Consider the following 13746-nt stretch of genomic DNA (forward strand, 5'->3'; position numbering starts at 1 on the left):
AATTGAAAATTCTAAAATGGACCATTGTGCATAATGATTTCTTGACTTTAAGTATATTTCAATATGCTCATAAAAAATGCACAACGTTCACTTGTATTGAGTATTCCTACACATTAGTCCTGCTACCTCTAAGTAAAAGATTCAAGTTCTTCCTCCACCATCTTTTCAACAGATGGAAGTCTTGAGAAATAATAAGTCTTTGTGAAATATTTTTGCCAAATCTAGGCAAAGAAAGAGAACTATCACCTGCAGTCATAAGATGTCAAGTCTTCAGTGAGCCACAATGGTTCAAAGCTTTTTTTGAATAATTCTGTAAATGGGGGGGGGGAGGTCAGAGGGAAAATACATGTTCTGCTTTTCTTATTCTCACCGCTTCTTTTATTCCTGCCCTTTCAAGTTCCCCCTGACTATTTATTGAATGCAAAAGGGAAACGTCTTCTCCGTCTGTTGTGCTTTGACCCTTTGACTCCCCTCACTTTGGGATGCCTGTGATGCTTCCCCCCCCCCCCCCACCCCGCTCCGAAATGAAGAGTATTCTTCTTCTCGCAGTAAGTCACTCTGGATGTGCATGTCGGCTTAAAATGTAAATGCCAATGTGCGTCTGCTTTTGTCAGCAGTGTGAGGGATTTTCTCTAATTCAGCATGATATACAGGACTCATGTCTGCCCAGATTGTCACTCACACGCCTCTTGGCTCTTAACTCTCCCCCTCTCTGTTCAGTGTTCATTCCCTTAATGTTGAAAAGACCCTACACTTTTCAACCACAATAGCTTTTGTCAGGGTTCTTACAGTCAAAACTGAACCGGAACCGTGGCACAGTTATTCCCTTCTTCTCTTCACTTTGATGCCTTCAGCTCTGAGAAGCCACCAGGTCTCTTTCCTCTCCCACCCAGTGGTACATTTACTCAAGTACTTAATACTTAAGTACAATTTTGAGGGACTTTATTTGAGTATTTCCATTTGGTGCTACTTCATACTTCTACCCCACTACAATCCAGAGGTAAATCATGTACTTCACTACTTTATTTAATACCTTTAGTTACTTTACAGATCTGGATGAATGATATGAAATATAATCAAGTGTTGAATCAGACTTAAGTTCCACCTGGAGTAAATCCACAAGCTACCCTGAAGTATACAAAGTCATTCGAACTAGCTGCATGATAGCTAATGATTAATCATTATAAAACATATCATATATATTCTGAATGGACCAATCTGCACAATGACTACTTTTGGTACTTTAAGTATATTTTAATGCAAAGACTTTTGTACTTTTACTTGAGTAACATTTTGAATGCAGGACTTTTACTGTAACAGAGTATTCCTACACTCTGGTACTTCTACTTTTACTCAAGTACAAGGTCAGAGTACTTCTCCCATCTCTGCACCCACACACTGAAATGACTGAAACGTTGACTTTAATTAAGATTAATATGTCAACAGATTTCACATCACTGTTCTACGTTAGTTGAAAGCAACTATATAAAGTTAGGTTCAACCTAGCCTGATATCTACATCCACATTACCATCACTTCAGTCACATGCCTTATCCAATGCAGCAATACTAATGTTGATGTATAGTGTTGCTTTGCACAACCCTTTGAGGCATTTCTTGTGATTTGGGGCTATAATATATTTTGATTTGATTTGATTTGATACAGCTTTGTGACATTTGTTGACATAATACATTCAATTAAAGTCATCGTTTCAGTTCTTTCAGTGCAGTAACTTCTCTCCGGCCTTCAGACAGTTTTTTATATAAATGGATCAGGACAAAAAGAGAGCAAATATGTTTTCCTGAAACTCTCAGAATCTCTTTACACGGAGGGGACACATGTTTATGTATGACATGAAAAAGTGGATTTTGCACGATAGGTGACCTTTAAAACCAGCTGCACCTTTACCAGCTTTGATAACACTTTAATGCATCAATAATTATAATCAAAACATATCATATATACTATTCTGAAATGGACCACTTTAAGTATATTTTGATGCCAATACTTTTGTACTTTTACTTGAGTAATATTTTGATAGCAGGACTTTTACTTCTAACAGAGTATTCCTACACTCGTGTACTTCTACTATTGCTGAAGTACAAGATCTGAGTACTTTCCTCATCCACACTGAAAAAACTGAAACGTGAGACTTTAATTAAGTGTAATATGCAACTAATATGTCAACAGATATCACATAACTGCTCTAGGTTAGTTGAAAGCAATAATATTAAGTAGAAATAAAAAGGATTGGGTTAAACTTAACATTATTGCTTTCATCTAACCTGATTTGTTGACATAATACATTCAGTTAAAGTAATCGTTCCAGTTCTTTCAGAGCAAATCTTTTTTCCTGAAACTTCCAGAATCTCTTTCCACAGAGGGGACACATGTTTATGTATAAAATACTTTTTGCATAATAGGTGACCGTTAAAGTCAACATTTCAGTTTTTTCTCCGGCCTCACCTCGGAGACCCTCCCCCACGCCGAGGGCCAGGCCGTCTTTGGTCCACTGGACGATGCCGCTGTAGTTGAAGACCACGCAGGACAGCACCACCCGCTCCCCTAGCACCACCGACTGGTCCGCCGGCTCCTGAGAGAAGTGGATGCACCGCGCTGCAACAGAGGGACAGAGAGGGAAATCAATTTTAACTTCTCCTCAGTGTCAGTGTGACCGGCCCTGAGCTGCCATCCTTTATTGCACCTTATCGAGCCACACAGTCCCTCTCCGGGCTTATTGACTCGTGCTCGCTGTTGGGTTGATTTGTTCCGTGTCTTTATGGAGTTTTTATTGTCCTTTTTTTTATTATGTGTTTTTATTGTGAGTGGTTTTTAATGTAAACCCTGTCAGAGTGAAAGTTCTCTTACGGGAAAGTGAAGTTATGAATGGCTCTGTCTTCATTAATGTCAATATTAGGTTAGAGTAGATAAGATTTACTTTATTGAGCCCAATGTGGGACTTTTTCCCCGTCATAGCAGCATGTTAAAACAAGGCGTTGCAGATAATGTGAAAATAAAGAGTAGACGAATAAACCAACATAACATTGAAACATCTCAAAATAGAAAATGTTACGGAAATAAAAAGTGAAATATATACATGTTGACATTGAAAGATTTGTTTTCCTTTTTTATTTATTTATTTGACAGGGAAAGTGCACATTGATTGACATTTCTGTAAATGCGCCAGAGTTAGCCAACAGGCTATTTTTCATCTGCAGTCCCTGGATAGATGTTGAAAGTCATCCTAAAAAAAAAAAATTCTCATCTGTAGACTATCTTTCCAATACAGGGCAAAATGACGGCTAACAACATTTAAAAGTAGGATATTATTTAAATGAAGCGTACAAATATGCATTGGCTGAATGGAAGGACACTTGGGGAATTCACAGATTGTATTTCATGAATCATTTTAATAATTCGTCTTTGTGATTGGCCCAGAGCTCAAATGCTCTAATTTGCATATTTTCATTCCTCTGTGTTTCTTTCTTGCAACCCTTTTCAAGTTTTCCCTGGACTTTAACTGAGGCTTAAGTGCGTGGGAATGTTTGAGTGTGTGTGTGTGTGTGTGTGTGTGTGTGTGTGTGTGTGTGTGTGTGTGTGTGTGTGTGTGTGTGTGTGTGTGTGTGTGTGTGTGTGTGTGTGTGTGTGTGTGTGTGTGTGTGTGTGCTTGTGTGGAAAGAACATCATTGCCAAGCTGTGATACAGCCAGCTCTTCTTCATCACGCAGTACAAAGGATTTTGCTTACACACACACATTTCCCCCAGCAAAATAAGCCTTTTGGCTGTTGCAGTGCTGCTCAAATACCGGGATGTAAAGCTGGCATACATTAACGCTCTGGCATAAAGAGAAAGTGTCAGGTGAGCAGGCGAAGCTCCAACCCTGCGCTGTTTGCAGCTGTTTGCATCATCAGGTCAAATTGTTTCATATTCAAGAGAAAGTGTTGCAAGAAGGCGCGTTAATTAAGGCAGAGAAGAAGACTGTGGTGCCTTAGATGAAACACACACACACACACACACACACACATCTCACACAAACAGACGCTCTTGCACACATGCAACATTAAATCACACCCAATTTATTCCCTCGACACACACACACACACACACACACACACACACACACACACACACACACACACACACACACACACACCTCACTGAGTCATTCACAGACGTACAATTGCACATTGAGTCACACAGCTGGGGATATATCCAGGCAAACACACACACACACACACACACACACACACACACACACACACACACACACACACACACACACACACACACACACACACACACACACACACACACACACACACACACACACTGCAGCCTGTCCCAGGAGGCCGTGCGTTGTTCTGTACGGAGTTAGACACGATAGAGGGCCCTTACTCGTACACACACACACACACACACACACACACACACACACACACACACACACACACACACACACACACACACACACACACACACACACACACACACACACACACACACACACACACACACACACACACACACACACACACACACACGCACACACACACACACACTTCCACAGTTGGTGTTTGTCTTCCCTCAGGCTATTCTGTTCTTGGATCATGGTTAAAACAATCCTATTAGCTAATTAAGGCAGAACTGGTTAATGGAGCCGGCCGTGGCTCAGAGGGAAACGTCTCAGTGGGATTGAACCACAAAGGTGGAAACAACAGGGAGATTTGCCGATTCGTCAGGAGGATTTCCCGACCTGTCATGTTATTTGTGAAGAAGGCTTCTTTACTGAAGACAGGAATCTTACAGACTTCACAGGAAGCACTTTGATGTTTCATCAACTTTCTTTTTGAATACTAAATCAAAAAGACAAGTGCTGTAAGAGAGAGCGGATCCTTTTGAAGTTTAAGGGAAAAACCCGCCTTAAAACACAGAACACTCGCTGTTGTTGTGTTGTTTTTCTGGAGAAGTATGGCAGATGATGTGATGTTGAAATGTTTTCTCCAACACAGGCGTAGAGAGGTTTTCAGAATCAGAATCAGAATACCTTTATTAGTCCCACAGATGGGAAATTTGCAGGAAAGAACGACAGACAGCTGAGTGTTGCATAACTGAAATGCATTAAAGTACTAAGTTACAATATAATCAACAAACAACACAACAATATGCTAAAAAAGTACTAAGTTATAATATAATAAACAATAAACAATATGCTAAAAAAAGATAAAAAGTAAAAAAGTAAAAAAAATACGGATCAAAAACAAATCAAATCTACAAATCAAATCCTGTAGCAGTTCTTAGGATTTAGCAGCCCGGTATATGTTACAGTTATTAAAGATGGAATATGTATATAAAGTATATATTGCACATAGTTTACAGAACTGTTTTCATTCATTTATCTGCATCAGATTTTGTGTTGGCAGAGATTTGGTTATCTTGGCTCTCGAGTTGTTGAGAAATCTTCTCCTGGGTCTCGGATCAGGAAACCCTGTTTTAAATATAATCTAAAGACCGATTTTTATCTCCAACACAGTTCACCTACTGTCATCTTGTTGGCCCTGAATCCTTGTTAAACTTTCATTTAGGCATTTTTTTTGTCTCAGTTTGTTTTAATTACCTGATTTAATGACCAAATGAAAGAGCAATGACTTCTCATTTTCTGAAGTTCTATTAGTCACATAGGACCAGTTTGGTTAAAGACCTTTTTCATGGCCCTTCAGGTTTCCTGCCCCTCTCTGCTGCATCAAGTTGAGGTCACAATACTCAAAGAAAGGCTAATAGATAATAAAATGTTAAAAAGACTTTTAGGCAAAGCAAGGACAACCCTTCTGGTTAAGCTTCTGTTCAGTTTAGTTCAAATACTCAAAAAGCCTTATTAAACCAGAAGGAAGTGCAGTTCATTTTCCATGACACAACATCATGCTCAATAAAACTAAAAAAACTCCCACGCTCATCACTAAACCAAAGTTCAACACAAGTTCGAACGCTCTCTTCTACTCGAAGAATTAAGAAACTAGATCAATGGCAGACATATCAGGACAGGAAGATCCTTCACATTTCAATAAGCAGAATGTCCCTGTGCAAAATACACATTTCTATTTCCGAGAACGACAGGAAAAGTGATCATGGAGGAGGAGGAGCTAAGACCAAACAGTGGAAGTGGAAGCTGCCGGTGTTTCCTGCAGAGAAGAAGAAGACGAGCTGCTGGGACGTCAGATCCTGCTGACATGAGTGATTTACATGTGGGTCATGTTGTGCATGATTTATGCAAAATTAACAGCTTTTACGAGTAAGGGCCGTCTATCGTGTCTAACTCCGTACAGAACAACGCACGGCCTCCTGGGACAGGCTGCAGTGTGTGTGTGTGTGTGTGTGTGTGCGTGTGTGTGTGTGTGTGTGTGTGTGTGTGTGTGTGTGTGTGTGTGTGTGTGTGTGTGTGTGTGTGTGTGTGTGTGTGTGTGTGTGTGTGTGAGTGTGTGTGTGTGTGTGTGTGTGTGTGTGTGTGTGTGTGTGTGTGTGTGTGTGTATGTGCGTGTGTGTGTGTGTTTGTTTGTATGTGTGTGTGTGTGTGTGTGTGAGTGTGTGTGTGTGTGTGTGTGTGTGTGTGTGTGTGTGTGTGTGTGTGTGTGTGTGTGTGTGTTTGTTTGTTTGTTTGTATGTGTGTGTGTGTGTGTGTGTGTGTGTGTGTGTGTGTGTGTGTGTGTGTGTGTGTGTGTGTTTGTTTGTATGTGTGTGTGTGTGTGTGTGTGTGTGAGTGTGTGTGTGTGTGTGTGTGTGTGTGTGTGTGTGTGTGTGTGTGTGTGTGTGTGTGTGTGTGTGTGTGTGTGTTTGTTTGTATGTGTGTGTGTGTGTGTGTGTGTGTGTGTGTGTGTGTGTGTGTGTGTGTGTGTGTGTGTGTCTGTGTGTGTGTGTGTGTGTGTGTGTGTGTGTGTGTGTGTGTGTGTGTGTGTGTGTGTGTGTGTGTGTGTGTGTGTGTGGTGTGTGTGTGGCCTGTCAGCCTGCAGCAGGGACTCAGATTGCGGAAGAGGGAGCCGCAATGACAGAGAACAGAGATGTAATTAACCCTACGGGATACCCCCCCTCCTCCTCCCCCCCTACAACACAAACACACACACACACACACACACACACACACACACACACACACACACACACACACACACACACACACACATTCCTCTATCTCTTATTCTGCTTCTTTTCTATATTTCTTCTGACTTCCACCAAACTATCTGTCATTCTCTGCTTTCTCTTCTTGTCCAACTTGCTTTCTTCTTCTCTCACTTCTTATTTCTTTCGTTGTGTCTTTTTTCAACATTATTGTACCATCATCCTCATTAGCATAAAAACATATTTGAAAACACACGGAAATGTAGGAGCCATGAATGTCAAAAAGTGGTGATTTCTGTTGTGCATTTAACTAGGTTTCTGATTGTTTATATGTTGGCATTGGTCTTTGACTAAACGTATCATTTTGTGATCAATTAGAGGTTGTATTGGGGGGGTCACATGGTTGTGGGCGGCACTCACCTGTTCACCTGTGAGGAGTGTGTGTGAAAGAGAGGGTGGATAGTTACTGTATTTCTTGTTGACCACAACTTTTTCAAAGCTGGACAAGTGGATCATTTCCATTAGATTAAGTTTTGTTCAACGCATTATTTGGTCTCAGCTAAGATTTTTGATTTTGGTAACCAGGCCCGACCTCAGCCTTTCATCGACTTTTGTTTGTTCCTGAAGTCTCTACAAGTAAAATATTAAAACATCATCGTTGGAGCTATATATCTCTTTATATTATTTACTAGTTTAACATTTATTTTCTTGCTGTTTTATAATGTTTATTGGAAATGTATTCTTAGTTAGTGTCATAAGTTAAAGTAGTTTCTATGCTTTTATTTTGAAGGCCTGTTTTGGGCACTGGGTGATCAGAGCACCTGGTGTAATTATATATATATTGAAGACAGGTGGAAGTGGGAGCCAGATCACTAGGAGGTAAACGGTTTTTTACCAGGGTGCCACAGGGTTTTCCAACCACAGGAAAGGAAAGCCATAGGAAAGGCTTAAAGGAACCAACCATAGGAAACCTGCTCATTGTCAATGACATTGGATCATAATAAACTTACAACGGAGATTCTTGTCTGGACCTGGATCATTGCCCTGCGTAAGATCTGCTCACTAGCGGTTGTATTATTTTAAGTGAATTATCTGTTTTATTTCTATATGATTTTAGCCGCTATAATCATGTTAACAATCTGAGTTCATTTCAAATCAAGTAAATAACTATATGTTTGTTTCTCTTCTCCTTTCTCCATCTTTTATCTCAGTCCTCCAGCATCTCTCTTCCTCTTCATACTCTTATCCCTCCATAGTTTTCAAAATGTCTTTCTATCTTCTCCACTCTCTGCTTCTCCGTGCAGTTGTTTCTGTCTATCCCTCTCCTCAGCCTCCTTCCTCCTCCTCTAGCTATCTCGCCTCCTCTTCATCCTCTACTGCCCTGCATCATTACCCTGAGGGATGATGTTAGGTATATCTTATCTTCTCCCTCTCGTTGCATAATGACCCAGCTGAACAAAAGACAGAGCCTCACAATAACAGCCTCAGTTTCCAAACACATTATCCCTAATGTGTCTAATATCTGTTATTCACGCTCTCCTCTTTTTCCATCAGACTGAGCTTTAAACATTTATATCTAACTAGCCTCAATGTATACTCTTAATATTTAAGTATTAACACATATGTCCACATATTGTATTAAACATGAGCTGATTTATTCATCTGTTCGAGAATATCAAAGTCAATCCTGGAGCTAAACTCAATAATGAATCTGATTTTGATTGACACTTAACTCGTCTGAAAAAAAAAAGTATAACCTAACACAAGATTAGTCGTTCATTAATAAAGGCAATTAGTCTTAGTAAGTAACTTGTGTTTGAACCCGCCCTCATAATGCTTGTGGGCATCACACACACCACGTTTCATTGAGTTGCATCATTTGATCACAGCAGCCTCACAATACACACAGAACCAAGACGTTGTTTCTTTGCACTACATATCGCTTTTCTGACCTGATGCACTGAAAACCAATTAAATCACCTTATATTTAAATTCTAACTTTGTAGCCAAAGTGTTTTCAGTTTGGTTTGACTGTTTGTCAGCGTGATAACAGAGAAACTCAATGTAAGGGTGTAACATGGGCCACAGCAGCCATTCAAATCTGTATTGGATCCCAATCAGGGGGGAGATACACCCTCATATTTCACTTTTGTTAATGTTGTGAAATGCACTTCCGTATCATAGTGACATCACTGTGTAACACTTGTGCTCCTATTGGCTAGTGCTCAAACTAATTGTATCCGTTGCTCACAACAGAACCAGCCAGCTAACCAATCAGAGCAGACTGGGCTCTGGTTTCAGACAGAGGGTGAAAAGAGGTGCTGCAGCACAGACAGTATGAGAACAATAAAGAGCTTGTTGAACATTAAAGCACGGAGACATGTCCCAGTGGAGACACTACGTACTGATATGAACCTGAACATTGGCAAGTAATATGCCGTCTTCAAAAGAAAAAGAAATCAGCAAACAGCAAACTCCCATTCAAATAAAATCACGTGTATGTATAAGTGAAAAAGTCAGAAGATATTCTAATTCCTGAATCTCAAAGTTTAACGTCTCTCTTATGAGACATTTCTCTTTAAGCCTCCGCTGCTAAAGAGCTTAAGACTTCCAGTGTGGCCCCCAGAGGCCAAATACAATCTCCTGCGAGTAAACCGTTGCTATGTAGAAATGAAAGGACAGTTTGTGAGGTTTGTAACCCTAAACTGCACTCCTCTACACCCTCAAGCCTTCATCCATCCTAACCCCCGCCCCCCGAAAACTGCCACGCTGACCCTCTCCCTGTATTCATGTCCCAGCTCTGCCTCCGGGCTGCAGCTCGCTCCCATTCCAACCACCGCACACCACTCTCAGGCAGAAGAGAGCATGCTGTGTTCCGTGTGTGTGTGTGTGTGTGTGTGTGTGTGTGTGTGTGTGTGTGTGTGTGTGTGTGTGTGTGTGTGTGTGTGTGTGTGTGTGTGTGTGTGTGTGTGTGTGTGTGTGTGTGTGTGTGTGTGTGTGTGTGTGTGTGTGTGTGTGTGAGTATTGTCCGTGTTTACACGCATGCCTGCATACATATCCGTCATTGTTGTCCTCTGTATGCCGTGTGCATATATTGGCCATTTCTGAAAAGGCAGCAAAGGGCAACGTGTGGACGGGAGAGTACAAAAAAGGTGTTTGCACGAGAGAGAGAAAGGAAAGGGAAGTGTGTGTGTGTGTGTGTGTGTGTGTGTGTTTGTGTGTGTGACCTAAATCTGTTTACACAGTCACGTGTGGGGACTCGCTTCCCTTATGGGGACAAATTGGAGGTCCCCATAAGGGGAATCATTCATTTTAGGGTGAAGACTTGGTTAGGTTTAGGATTAGAGTTAGGGTTAGGGTTAGGCATGTGTTGGTTATGGTTAAGGTTAGGATAAGTCTCCAGGAAATGCATGTAAGTTAATGTAATGTCCCCTGAAGTGATTTATACATGGTGTGTGTGTGTGTGTGTGTGTGTGTGTGTGTGTGTGTGTGTGTGTGTGTGTGTGTGTGTGTGTGTGTGTGTGTGTGTGTGTGTGTGTGTGTATGTGTGTGTGTGTGTGTGTGTGTGTGTGTGTGTGTGTGTGTGTGTGTGTGTGTGTGTGTGTGTGGGAGGTGGGGGAGAGAAAGAGTAAACCACAGAGAAACAGAAGAGAGAAGATGAAGGGAAGAAAGAGTGAGAACAGAGGGACATAGAAAGAGCAGGAGAAAACAGAAAGGCTCCTCTGTCACCGGGTTTCACTTCAAGCGTTTTTCTGACATTTTCTAGCTTTCTTTTGTGCTCAGGAAGTTGAATGGAAGCGAGGAGGTTCATTAAAATCCTTCTAACACAAATCCTCCGCGCTGCAGAAACTAGTTTTGACACTTCTCAGAGTGGAGAATGCTTTTGTTGATAAAACATTTTGTGAATAATGACTGTCTCAGGTTCTGTCTGGAGTTCCAGCTGTCAAATGCTTTACATTAGTGTGCTTCCCCTTCGTCGTCATTGGATTAATACATGTAGACATGTTCAACTCTCAAGTCACAATAAAAGTTCACACACAACATACTTTCCCACTGTTTTCAGTTGATTTAAAAGGACGTCAATCACATTATTCTTTATGAAACTACCTTTCTGAACGTTCAAACTTCACCTGCAGTTGAAAAGATTTCTTCAAGAGGCGTTGTGTGCCCCCTCACTTATTTGAATGCTCTGATTGCTTTGATGCAGCGGGGGTGCAGACGCAGAGGGCTCGAGCTAATAAATGCAACATTGAACCAAGCTTCATTTTTGCTAGAACACAGAGTGCCGTCGCCCTGTGAGGTGCAGTGATCGGCAAGTTTCACTGAAAAAAAGCGTAAATCAGACGTAATAAGAATTCTCAAAATAAGAAGACTTAAAAGAAGCTTCATCATTCCACACAAGCAAACAGTTCAGTAAGAAAGTATGGTGAGATAAAGGGTGGTAACTCTTAGCGAGATCAGGAGTACTTGGAGTGGGGAAAGGTCACTTTGTAACTTGACACCGCTCACTTCAAAAAAGATCAAACGAATGTTGACGAGACGAATTGTGATCAAAAAGTTTCTGATAAGCAGCTCAGACTGGGACTGCTCAGGTTGCCATTCAACAAATCAAGCTGTCATTTTCAAAATGTGATTTCTTTGTTTGTTTGTTTTGACACATTTTAATAATAGAAATTAAACGTCACCTGTAACCTAGGCACGAGGATGCATGAGCCTTAAAGACTCATTGTTTTGCAACTTTTTAGTGAGAATTAAACATTTCTGTGCCTCGAATGCGAAACACAATGCCAGTCACAACAGATCTGTTATTCAGTCTTCTTATAGATGAGAGGAAACACAAGCAGGGAAAAGTGTTGCATGAAAGAATGTCATCATAACGCAGCGAAGAAAGCAAAGAATTATAGATACTGAGCGAGGCATGCCATGTGCATGCAGACGATGTGTAACGCTTCATTGCATCTGATTGGATTTGCTTATCAATTTGAATGTTTCTGCAGGATTTATAGGATTGTTGGTCCCTTAAAGGTGGGGTAGGTAATTCTGGAGAAAGCAGCTCGAGTGCACTAGAATTTGAAAAATGTGAAATGTACAAGGCTTCATAACATAGTGGAGCTGCAGCAGATAGAAGTCAAGAGAGAGAACAAATAATGACCAACTATTTTGACGATTAAAATAATTTTTCAGATATACATCAAACCTGTGTAAACCTCTATGTCAGATTATGATCATATTAAGAAATACAACTGAATATCTTTGGGTTTAAAAATAACTAAACGAGACATTTAAAGACATCACCTTGGACTTAAAGGTGGGGTAGGTAATTTTGGAGAAACCAGCTCGAGCTAGAATTTGAAAATACACAACCGGAAAAAATCTGCGAGTTCCTTACAGAGCCCCTCCTCCAACACACACGAACGCGCACATGACCAATGAGGGCACGAGATAAGTTTGTGCACAGATGGAAGGCTGACAGGCAGGTAGGCCATCCAGTTATTTTAGCCGGGCCGGCTCAGATGATTGGTCCTCAGATGAAATGTTGAAATGGATTTTTTGTCAAAGCACTTCAGATATTCATTGCTATCGGGATGTTAAGAGCCGGTTTCTCAAACTGACCTACCCCACCTTTAAGGTCTGCATGTAAAGTTACTACGGAAAAGTAATCTGACTTTTGTGTCACATGACTGAGCCACGTGTCCCTGCGGCGATTTACAAACAAAGGTCAGACGACAGCCATCTTGGTATTTGTCATTAGCCGAAAGGAGCAATCATTCCCGTGGAGCGGTGTGTTTACTGCTGCCTGTTTCTTTTGTGGATGTTTTGGGGAATATCATTCACGTTACATCTATAGCCCCCGAAGCACACGGCATTACACTGACAGGGACGAACATGCGAGCAGACAGAGAGGGACTCACACACAGGGACACACACCGTGATCATAACTTCGTCTCAGTGCGTCCCGGCTCGCTCACTGTTTTCTGTGAACAGAGGCGCTGAGACTTCCCAGAGTCCCCCTCTTCACCAAACGCTGCTTTTATTTCCCCTCACAAACACTTCCAGCACAACAGAGCGGCAGCAGGACGCCGGCCACAGAGGAGAGGACGCTGAGCAAACTGAGTAGATATTGGAAATCACAAACAGACACACACTTACAATATTATGCAGGGGCAATTACTAACGTGGAGAAAACACACTCTGATACACACGGAAACTCTTTAAAGTTACAAAGGAGACTGAAGGCATGATTCACAATCACACAAACACCAGCCACACACAAACAGTCCTCCACACAAATACTGTAGAAAACTCATTGCACAAATGATTCAAATGCATGCAGAGTGGAACACGTGCTCATATTGAAATGCACTCACACACACATGTACTCCCAATATCACTCCGAAACAGCTGGATTCAAAAGATGTTCCTTGCCAACAAAAGACGACGCGTAAAAAAAGATCGTAGTGCTACTCAGTCTGTCTGCCGGGCTGCCTGCTTCCCTCGATTCAATTATTTCACTTTCATTGCATTCAAAAGAAAAAATGAATAAATCAAAAACATGCAGATTAGGAAACTAGTGAATAACATCCAAAGCATTCTAGCTTATTACAGCCTGGGTCATCTTTTCTCAGTTGTGTCCATCTTT

General features: G+C 41.2%; 1 protein-coding gene and 1 long non-coding RNA gene across 2 annotated transcripts in view; one reads left to right on the forward strand and one right to left on the reverse strand.

Moving 5' to 3' along the window:
- The window catches only part of LOC307020224, a 411310-nt gene that overhangs the window by 61532 nt on the left and 336032 nt on the right, over positions 1-13746 (forward strand). The gene's annotated exons all lie outside the window — the stretch shown is intronic.
- The window catches only part of kirrel1b (kirre like nephrin family adhesion molecule 1b), an 82088-nt gene that overhangs the window by 36447 nt on the left and 31895 nt on the right, over positions 1-13746 (reverse strand). Inside the window, exon 2 of the mRNA XM_079651388.1 lies at positions 2466-2615. Coding sequence (XP_079507514.1) covers positions 2466-2615 — 150 coding nt within the window. The remainder of the gene's footprint in view (positions 1-2465; positions 2616-13746) is intronic.

The sequence above is a fragment of the Notothenia rossii genome, assembly GCF_949606895.1.
Source record: "Notothenia rossii genome assembly, chromosome: 9".
NCBI classification, from domain to species: domain Eukaryota; kingdom Metazoa; phylum Chordata; class Actinopteri; order Perciformes; family Nototheniidae; genus Notothenia; species Notothenia rossii.